Source organism: Callorhinus ursinus, unplaced genomic scaffold (assembly GCF_003265705.2).
Source record: "Callorhinus ursinus isolate GAN/ISIS: 27379988/994484 unplaced genomic scaffold, GSC_fseal_2.0 scaffold2, whole genome shotgun sequence".
NCBI lineage: Eukaryota > Metazoa > Chordata > Mammalia > Carnivora > Otariidae > Callorhinus > Callorhinus ursinus.
In genome coordinates, this window is record NW_027397064.1 from 31,090,055 (window position 1) to 31,099,174 (window position 9,120).

The following is a 9,120-nucleotide window of genomic DNA, read 5'->3' on the forward strand; positions in this document are numbered from 1 at the left end:
TAGGGCTACTTGAATAATTTGTAATATCCATTTACCTGCAAACAGTTAAGATACTCTCCTATAAAACTTAATTTTCTCAAATAGGTAAAACTATATCACACCTCAGACTTTTAAATTTTATTACATTTCTTAGCAAATACTTCATAGAAAGTACAATAGCATATCATGCCTCAACCAAATTTAAATGATCACTTTTAAAGTTTTAATATAGTGTATTATAATATGGTAGTGAAAATTGATGTAATTGGTCCATCTAAGTATTAACTCTAAATGCGAGTTAACTGCTCATCCATAATTCCTTCTGTAATCAGTTGGTAATTTTGTTTATAATTATGTTTACTTAAATTTTTTTTTTCCTCTCCCTTTACACAGTTACTTCTGAGTGGAGGAGCAGACAATAAATTGTATTCCTACAGATATTCACCTACTACTTCTCATGTGGGGGCATGAAAGTGAATGATAAATTTGACTGCAGAGATTGTTTCTGTAAATGAAATTGATAAAGAAGCCTCAGATTACATCAGTGATGTTTCAGAAAGCAGCCTCTTTAAGTTTATATGATGTTTTCACCCTTGATGATAGCTATCACTGTCTATTTCTTTATTTTATATTTATTATACAATAGTTTATGTTGTTAAAATTTAAATGTGACCTGCTCTCTCTGCCATATGCAAACTCTTGAAAGTAAACTGAGTTTTTTTATTTCCTTTTATAGGTATTGGTTTGAATTAAGATTTGCTTTTGAAATGCTGTAAAAGCATATATTAAAAATATACTAATTATCCAGATTTTTATTTCTGATGGGCAAACAAGTTTTCCAATGTTAGCTCTTTAAAAAAAGTATCTTAAGGAAACTAATAAATTCTAATAGAGAAAAAATTAGAAATACAATTTGCTTTAGGTAAAATAGTGATGTGTCTAATTATAATAAGACTTTGTGGGTATTCAGAGCATTAAAACATGTAGATGCTGCCAATTAAGAGTTTGTTGAAATATTCTAAGTGAAGTACTTTGTATTAAAGCTATGTTAGAATCCTTTAGAAATTGCATACAGATTTCATGGTAACCAGGAATCTTTTTCCCCAACCTATCCATGTATAGAATAGAATCTTTAGACAAAACCTTTCAGTCAGTATTAGATAATAAACATTCTATAAATTTTATATCAGCATTTATCTTAATGGATATGTTATATTCCAAATATTTAAAGTAAATGTCTTCTTAAAGTGTGACTTCCATCTTTAATGGATTGGTATTCCTCAAGCAGGGCACTTCAGCCTCTAATATATGGAAAATAAGGTTGGTCTCATCAGTAGACTGTAATGCAGTATATCTCAAAAAATGTTCCTATCACAAAGGTCTAGGAAGTAATATGTATACTTGGCTGCAATTGAGAGCCAAGTTAACAGTGGATTAAGCCAGTTAGGAGTTTAGTTCTCTTACAAGTTGAAATCGAGGCAGTCTAAGGCTCGGAGAGTGGTTTTGTTCTACACTCTTAGGGACCCAGGCTTCATCTGTCCCTAGGATATGGTCCTCATCTTCACAAAGAGCTAGAGCTACAGTTATTATATAATTTCTTAAAAGAAAATGTATTTTAATGCCAAAAAAAAGGGGTGCCTGGATAGCTCAGTTAAGTGTAAGGTCATGATCTAGGGGTCCTGGGATAAAGCCTCGCATCTGGCTCTCTGCTCAGCAGGGAGTCTGCTTCTCCCTCTCCCTTGGTGCTTTCTCTCCCTCTCTTGCTCTCTTTCCAATAAATAAAATCTTAAAAAAAAAAAGTGAATATCAAGTTAGCTAGAAAATATACCAGTCTGTTTTTCTCATTTAGTGTAGACTGGTATAAATTTCATCGTATCTGTAGTGTCTAGAAGTCTAACTTTTATAGGACAAAGAAGAATTTCTTGTTTTAAATGTTCTCTGAATGAGCCTTTGTCAGAGTTATCTAAATGTTTTTCTTAACTCACCCAGTCTGGGCTCAATTGTAGTATGCATACACTAGGTAGTTGAAGCAAAGGTAAAGAGGCTTATTTATTAGATGTAGTGGACAAAGAAGGAAGTAGCATCAAGTATTGGTCCCTCACTTATTTTCAACCCTGGTTCCAAGGAGGATACATTCATGCTTCAGGCATTCTCCCTTGGGATGGGTGTAACATTAGTGATCAAGTCTCTGGGATCAATCTCTGCCAAATTTCTCTCCTTGTGTAACTCAGGTAGTTAGATTACTCCTCAAACAGGAAAAATAAGAGAGGCCAACCAAAGCCTAGAAGACAAGTTACGACGTTCCTAACCATTTTGATCCTTGCTTTTACCTCATCGAACAAAGTTTTAAGAAATTCCTTTCTGTTTTAACAATAATCTTGCTAATATTAAAATTTAGACTCAAGGTATACCTAACTGTCAGTTCAAGAACAAAGACTGAACTTCTACCATGTACCAGGGTCTCTTTGGAGATGGAGGAAAAGGGAAAAAAACACAGAAAAATGTATGACATGGACACTACCTCCAAAAAGATAAGCTTGCACAGAAACACTCATTTAAAAATTAGTTATAACAGTGACTTAAATGCATGAAAGATGTAAATGTAAGGTAGAAAGGTGACATAGAGAAGGAACCAATTAGTTTTGTGGGAAGCAAGTTGGATGTCAAGAAAAGCATTGTAGTAGAGTGCTACTTTAGCCAGATCTGGACAGATACAGGTTGGGAAAGGTGGAGCTGTTACCTCTGGCAAAAATGATAGTTCAGAAACACCATGAGGAAGGAAGAAAGCATATTTCTTCATATGCTAAGTAGTTCAGTTTTGTTTTCCTCTTAGATAAAGCTGCCTCCGGGTCTTGTCTAAGACATGATGATCTTTTTACATTGGAAACCACGAAAACAAAACCTGGCTGTGACAATTACCTAGAGATTATTAGGGTAGAAACTTGAGTTATGTAAGATTTTTAATTCTGCATAGAATGCAGAAAAACATAATAGATTTTCTATGAACAGATGACTGGTATTTGCTTTGTCCTTTGAATTTCGACTGGCCATTTTGAAACTATTGTCATCGATGCATAATAATATATCAAAATGCTTCCTAGCATTATTGGGGAAAAGAACAAATGAAAGTTTAAATTGATATAAAATATACATAATTGCATAATTTAACAAACAACCCAGCAAACCAAATACCATCTGGGAATTTCTGATAACATTGAAATCTTTTCACAAAAATTCTTCTGTATTCTAATCTTGAAAAGTCATTTGCTTATATAAAGCAAATATAAGGAGAAATAATCTTTATACTACTATAACTTCTAAAAGGAAAAAAAATGACATTTGAGACTCTGCATATGCAAGCAATATTCAATTATTTCTTTTATTTAAAGAGCCACAAATTGGAATCAGGTTTCAAAAGGCAAGTGAAATCCAAATTAATGAGAAACTGCTAATAAAAGGAACTTTTATTTACTTTAATACTGAGAGTTTTAGACTATCATAGTTTTCTAGTATCAAACATACTGATAAGAGGTAGAGGATGGGGTGTGAGTTGTAAAAAAAAAAACCCACTATGTTAATTAGTATTTTGTTATATAAGCTAAATTTACTTTTTAAGATTTTCATTTTAATGCTGATAGAGTTAATGTGTGATATTAGTTTCAGTTGTACAATATAGCGATTCAGCAATTCCATACATCACCCAGTTCTCTTCACAGCAAGTGCACCCCTTAATCCCCATCACCTGTTTCACTCATTCCCCCCATCCACCTCCCCTCTGGTAACCATCAGTTTGTTCTGTCTAGTTAAGAGGGTGTTTCTTGGTTTGTCTTTTTCCTTTGTTTTGTTTCTTAAATTCCACATGAGTGAAATCATATGGTGTTTGTCTTTCTCTGACTTACTTCACTAAGCATTATTCTCTAGTTCCATCCATGTCGTTGCAAATGGCAAGATTTCATTTTTTATGGCCGAATAATATTCCATTGTGTGTATATATATACCATATCTTCTTTATCCATTCATCTATTGATGGACACTTGGGCTGTTTCCATAGTTTGGCTATTGTAAATAATGCTGCCACAAACATAGGGGTTGCATGTATCCCTTTGAATTAGGGTTTTTGTATTTTAGGGGTAAATGCCAGTAGTGCAATTACTGAATTTTAGCGTAGTTCTATTTTTAACTTTTTGAGGGACCTCCATACCATTTTCCACAGTGACTGCACAAGTTTGCATTCCCACCAACAGTGCAAGAGGGTTCCTTTTTCTCCGCATCCTCGCCAACACTTGCTGTTTCTTGTGTTTTTTTTTTAAGATTTTATTTACTTGTCAGAGAGAGAGAGAGAGAGAACACAAGCAGGGAGAGAGGCAGGCAGAGGGTGAAGCAGGCTCCCCACTGAGCAGGGGGCCCAATGCAGGTCGTGACACAACCTAAGCCGTAGGCAGACACTTAACCAACTGAGCCACCCAGGAGTCCCAGTTTCTTGTGGTTCTGATTTTAAACTAGATATGTCTTTAATGTAATGTAGAATTTTGGGGGGAGTTCATAGGGTTAGATAGGCTATCTTTGTTACAATATCCACTGATATTCACAGATCTGAAGAAGTAAATTATTATTTTGTTTAAGATTTTATTTATTTGACAGAAACAGCGAGAGAGGGAACACAAGCAGGGGGAATGGGAGAGGGAGAAGCAGGCTTCCCGTGGAGTAGGGAGCCCAACATGGGGCTCAATCCCAGGACTCTGGGATCATGACCCGAGCCAAAGGCAGACGCCCAACAACTGAGCAACCCAGGCTCCCCGAAGTAAATTATTTTCTGGCAGTGTTTACTAAAATGGCAAAAAAGAAAAAAAAAAATCCACCCAAATCCACCTGTATGCTGCCATAGCAATCCTTTGACATTAAAATGACTAAGTGATCTTTATTTTATTTACTTATTTTTTAAAGATTTTATTTATTTGACACAGACACAGCGAGAGAGGGAACACAAGCAGGGGGAGTGGGAGAGGGAGAAGCAGGCTTCCCGCTGAGCAGGGAGCCCGATGTGGGGCTCAATCTCAAGACCCTGGGATCATGACCTGAGCCAAAGGCAGATGCCTAATGACCTTTATTTTAAAGGAGGAATATATGTGTTAGAGGAGTCAAGTTATTTGACTAGATTTCACGTAGCCGGTAAATAGCAGGGTCAGGATTTGAATTTGGATGTATCTGAGTCTAGAGCTCAAGCTCTTTACTACATATATATTCTGCCAATTCTTAAGTCATTCATAAGAATATTTTTACAAATGTGAAGAGTAAGTTTGAAGACATCTTCACCTACATAAAAGGAAGGTTGTATATAATTTTAAGTGGCATTCATTGTTACCAAATTACCATAATGTTATGTTCAGCTTTGCATGTTTTTGCCTTAAAATTAATTTCAATTTTAGTATACTAAGTGTATTAGCATAATATAGTCTTTTTTTTAAAGACCCATTTCTTTTTTTTTTTTAAGATTTTATTTATTAATTTGACAGAGAGAGCATGAGAGCAGGAACACAAACGGGGAGTGGGAGAGAGAGAGGCAGGCTTCCTGCTGAGCAGGGAGCCTGATGTGGGACTCGATCCCAGGACCCTGGGATCATGACCTGAGCCGAAGGCAGACGCTTAACGACTGAACCACCCAGGCGTCCCAAGACCCATTTCTTTTCATATAGGAATTGTATATGAGCAAAAGGCAACTTTGGAAATTATCCTGTTACTCATTCATATCACTTGAATTATCACATTATTCATGTTACTAAAGGAAACCACAACCCAGACAGCTTAAATACCTTGTGTGAAGGTGTACAGCCAATTAATGATGGAGATAGGACACATTCCTCAGTAATTAGAGATAGAGAAATGATCTTGTTAGGTACAATCTGTGTCAAACAATCTGTATGGATAGTAAAAGTATAGACAAATGCTGGGCAATTATTAATACCAAATTCAGTTCAGTGGTTTCAGGGGGAGGAAATACTTTTTTTAATAGGTCTATAACATTTAATTTTAAAAGAATCATCCTAATAATACTGTCTCTAACTCTAGCCTTACTAGAATCAACAAAAATGTAGTATGGTAGAGAGCATGTTTGGCTTCCGATATGTAAGTACTAGTGTAGGCATCTGGGAAGATAGCTCTCCATACCCTTACTAACTGCCACTGACCTGTTACTTCTGACTTCCTTGGTAAGATCAAACAGATTACAAGGAAAGTGGAACACTTTGAAGGAACGGAGCTATTTCCATGACATCAAGTTCAGTAGATCCCTAATCTTTAATGAGTAAAATAACACAAAAAGCATAGAATTCTTAGTATGTTTTTAAATATCAATTGAAGTTTTATTTAGATTAACAAGAGGTTTGCTTGGTATTACAAAAGATCATTGTTTATTGCACTGGCTTCCAGATTTGTGGAGCCCCACATTCCAAGTCATCTAATTGTCTTTTCTAGTTCACTTGTAGAAGCCTACAGTGGAGGAAAACACTTCATATTAGGATAAACCTGTTATAGAAAATTACATAACACTTCTATAAATATTTGCACTTCTAGATGAAATTATATCCTCCCATATAAAAGCATTTTAATAGTATAAATTCTTGTTTCCTAAAAAAAGCTTATTTATGAAACATGACATTTTAACTACTCTGGATGCCTCATTTATCTGTTAAGGGACTAGTACAAGGCATTTAAGTATTTTCTTATCAATCCAACAGCTAACAAGGTCATTGATTCATTCTATAAACATATATCAAATACCTGATTAAGAAAACCTGATTCCTGCCCAGGAGTGTCAGTAGCTCGACCTTGTTTGCTGAAACAATTTTTATACTTTGCCACCATTTGCCCACCTTTCTTAGTGACTTGTGAAGGAAATGTAGTTATGTATAAATGCTACATTTTATGGTGGCTTGGAAACATTGTGTATCTCCAGTAATTTTCCCCAGTTAAGTGAACAAAACCAACAGGCCTTGCCCACAGTCACTACTCCAACTTTCTGGTATATTTCTTAAAGGACCTTTCTCTGCTTCAGATTGAGCTGATGTTTAATATCCTCTTGAGTTAAACTTCACCCTGTTGAGGGGGCACCTGGGTGGCTCAGTTGGTTGGGCCTCTGCCTTTGGCTTAGGTTGTGATCCCATGGTCCTGGGATCAAGTCCCACATGGAGCCCCTCACCGGGCTCCCTGCTCACGAGGGAACCTGCTTCTCTCTCTCTCTCCCTCTGCAGCTCACCCTGCTTGTGCTCTCTCTGTCAAATGGACAAATAAAATCTTCAAAAAACAAAACATAACTTCATCCTGTTGGAAGAAGCATTTTCTAAAATACCCCAAGAAACTTAACGTGTGCATGGTAACATTCTGAAAGTCATTTTCTTACCATATTACAATCATTTATTCGTTGGGAAGAAAGGTGTTCAGTTCTTTTTAGATATTTTATACAGTATCCTTCAGTTGTCAATTAGCTGTCTTTGCTTCTGTTCACTTATTGATTGAATAAACTCATTCAGAATGCAATATGTATTAGGCACTGTGTTCAAGAGGTAAAGCTACTGAAATGCATAAATGTTTTACTTTGGCAGAGCTCAGCATCCAGTGAGGAAGGCAGGCAGAAAAATAATTACATTTGTTGAGAGTAGAAATATTTCCTTACGAGGGATGCCAAACCTATCATGAGTGAGGAAAGATCTGAGGAAGTACAGAAGTCATCCTTACTGCCAAATGCTAATTTTTACCCTTCTAAGGATCTGGACTTGAATCTGAGGAAAGCTGTGGACTCTTTCTGAGGTTGTCCCCATAGGGTTAATGAGGTTGAAATTAAGAAATCTAAAGCTTATTTTTCAGAGACCCTAATCAGCTATTGTGTGTTTACAAATCCACTAGGGAGACCTGGGCTAGAAGTCACTGATATGGTTCCAGCCTATGAACAGCAAGGCCCTGTCTTCCTTACCCTAGATAATGAGCCCAAGACCCCCTCCAGTTTATCTGGGCTCTCTTGGAGAAAACCCATAGTCCCTTTCGTTGTCCTAAGATGCCTCACAGCAGGGGCTGAATTTTTCCCCATTTTAAGTCTCCACACAAGTGAGTATGGGATATATGTTACATGTTTGCTCAATAAACATGCTCCATCTTTCCTCATGAATAACCACAAGTTTTCACCATCCTTTTCATCAATATATATGTAATCCCAACCCCTGTGGTTATAAAAAAAACTTCTCTCCCCCTTCAAAGAGGCAGATTTGAAGCCTGCCCTTCTACCTCTTTGGCTGCCTCTAGAATAAACCCTTCTCTTTCATACATGATGTCTCAGTGATTGGCTTTGCTGTGCTTTGGACAGTGTAACTTGGGTTTGGTTACATTTCTAGAAAATTTATTTTTAAAAGACTCATGCCAAAATTTTGCATATTATTTTAGGTATTCACCCATTCCTTGAAACACCATATATTTCAGGGTAAGAATCCCTGGCCTAAAGACCTCTCACTATTTTCAGTCCATATTAACTCTGGTATAAATAACCTATTCCTTTTCCTATTCTAAAACTACTTTCAGGTTTTTAAGGTTAAGTACTTTGTAATAATATTCTAGAATCTCACTCCATCTTTCACGATCTTACAGACTTACAGTTATCACCTGGAGTGTAAGCTTTTTTCCTTGCTAGGCTATGTCACAGTTGTAATTAATATTCTGTAAAGCTTTAGTAAAGTGATAGGATATTTTGAATCACCTTTAAAAGGAAAGTTCTTTGAATTTAAATTATCTTCCACCAGGAACAATTTACTTTTGTCTTATTTCCATTTTTTTCTTTAGTTTTTAGGCTCAAATTTTGCCTTTTACTCTTGACTCATTTATGAACGCAAATTATGGAATTATGGTTATGTATATGTGCATTTGAGGTCAGTTATTAACAGCTGTTAACCTAATCCTCTTTAAACCCTTACGATAAGAGTTAAATATAGCACGTGAACAGTTACCGCGTGCGGGCACTGGTCCTGAGAAGCGCCCCAGGATTCAGGAATGACTGAGGCTCCGAAGCTCCTAGTCTGGTAGAGGTGGCACCGGCAGGCCTGGCAGGTGCGGTGCGGGCTCGGAGGAGGCAGGGAGGGACCCGGGCCGAGGTGCTGGGCT

The 9,120-nt window shown here is 36.6% G+C and overlaps 1 protein-coding gene and 1 long non-coding RNA gene across 4 annotated transcripts in view; one reads left to right on the forward strand and one right to left on the reverse strand.

Annotated features, from left to right (window-relative positions):
* Positions 1–7,512, forward strand: part of WDR12 (WD repeat domain 12) — a 26,905-nt gene extending 19,393 nt beyond the window's left edge. For all 3 annotated transcript variants that reach the window (XM_025893060.2, XM_073879977.1, XM_073879970.1), the window contains one exon: positions 373–7,512. In XM_025893060.2, coding sequence (XP_025748845.1) covers positions 373–450 — 78 coding nt within the window. In that variant the 3' untranslated portion in view covers positions 451–7,512. The remainder of the gene's footprint in view (positions 1–372) is intronic.
* LOC112839938 (uncharacterized) lies at positions 6,352–8,849 on the reverse strand. Its single transcript, XR_012374599.1, has 3 exons — positions 8,720–8,849; positions 7,376–7,547; positions 6,352–6,465 (listed from the first exon to the last, which is right to left on the reverse strand). It is a non-coding gene; the product is annotated as an uncharacterized lncRNA (long non-coding RNA).
* Between the last annotated feature and the right edge of the window lie 271 nt (positions 8,850–9,120).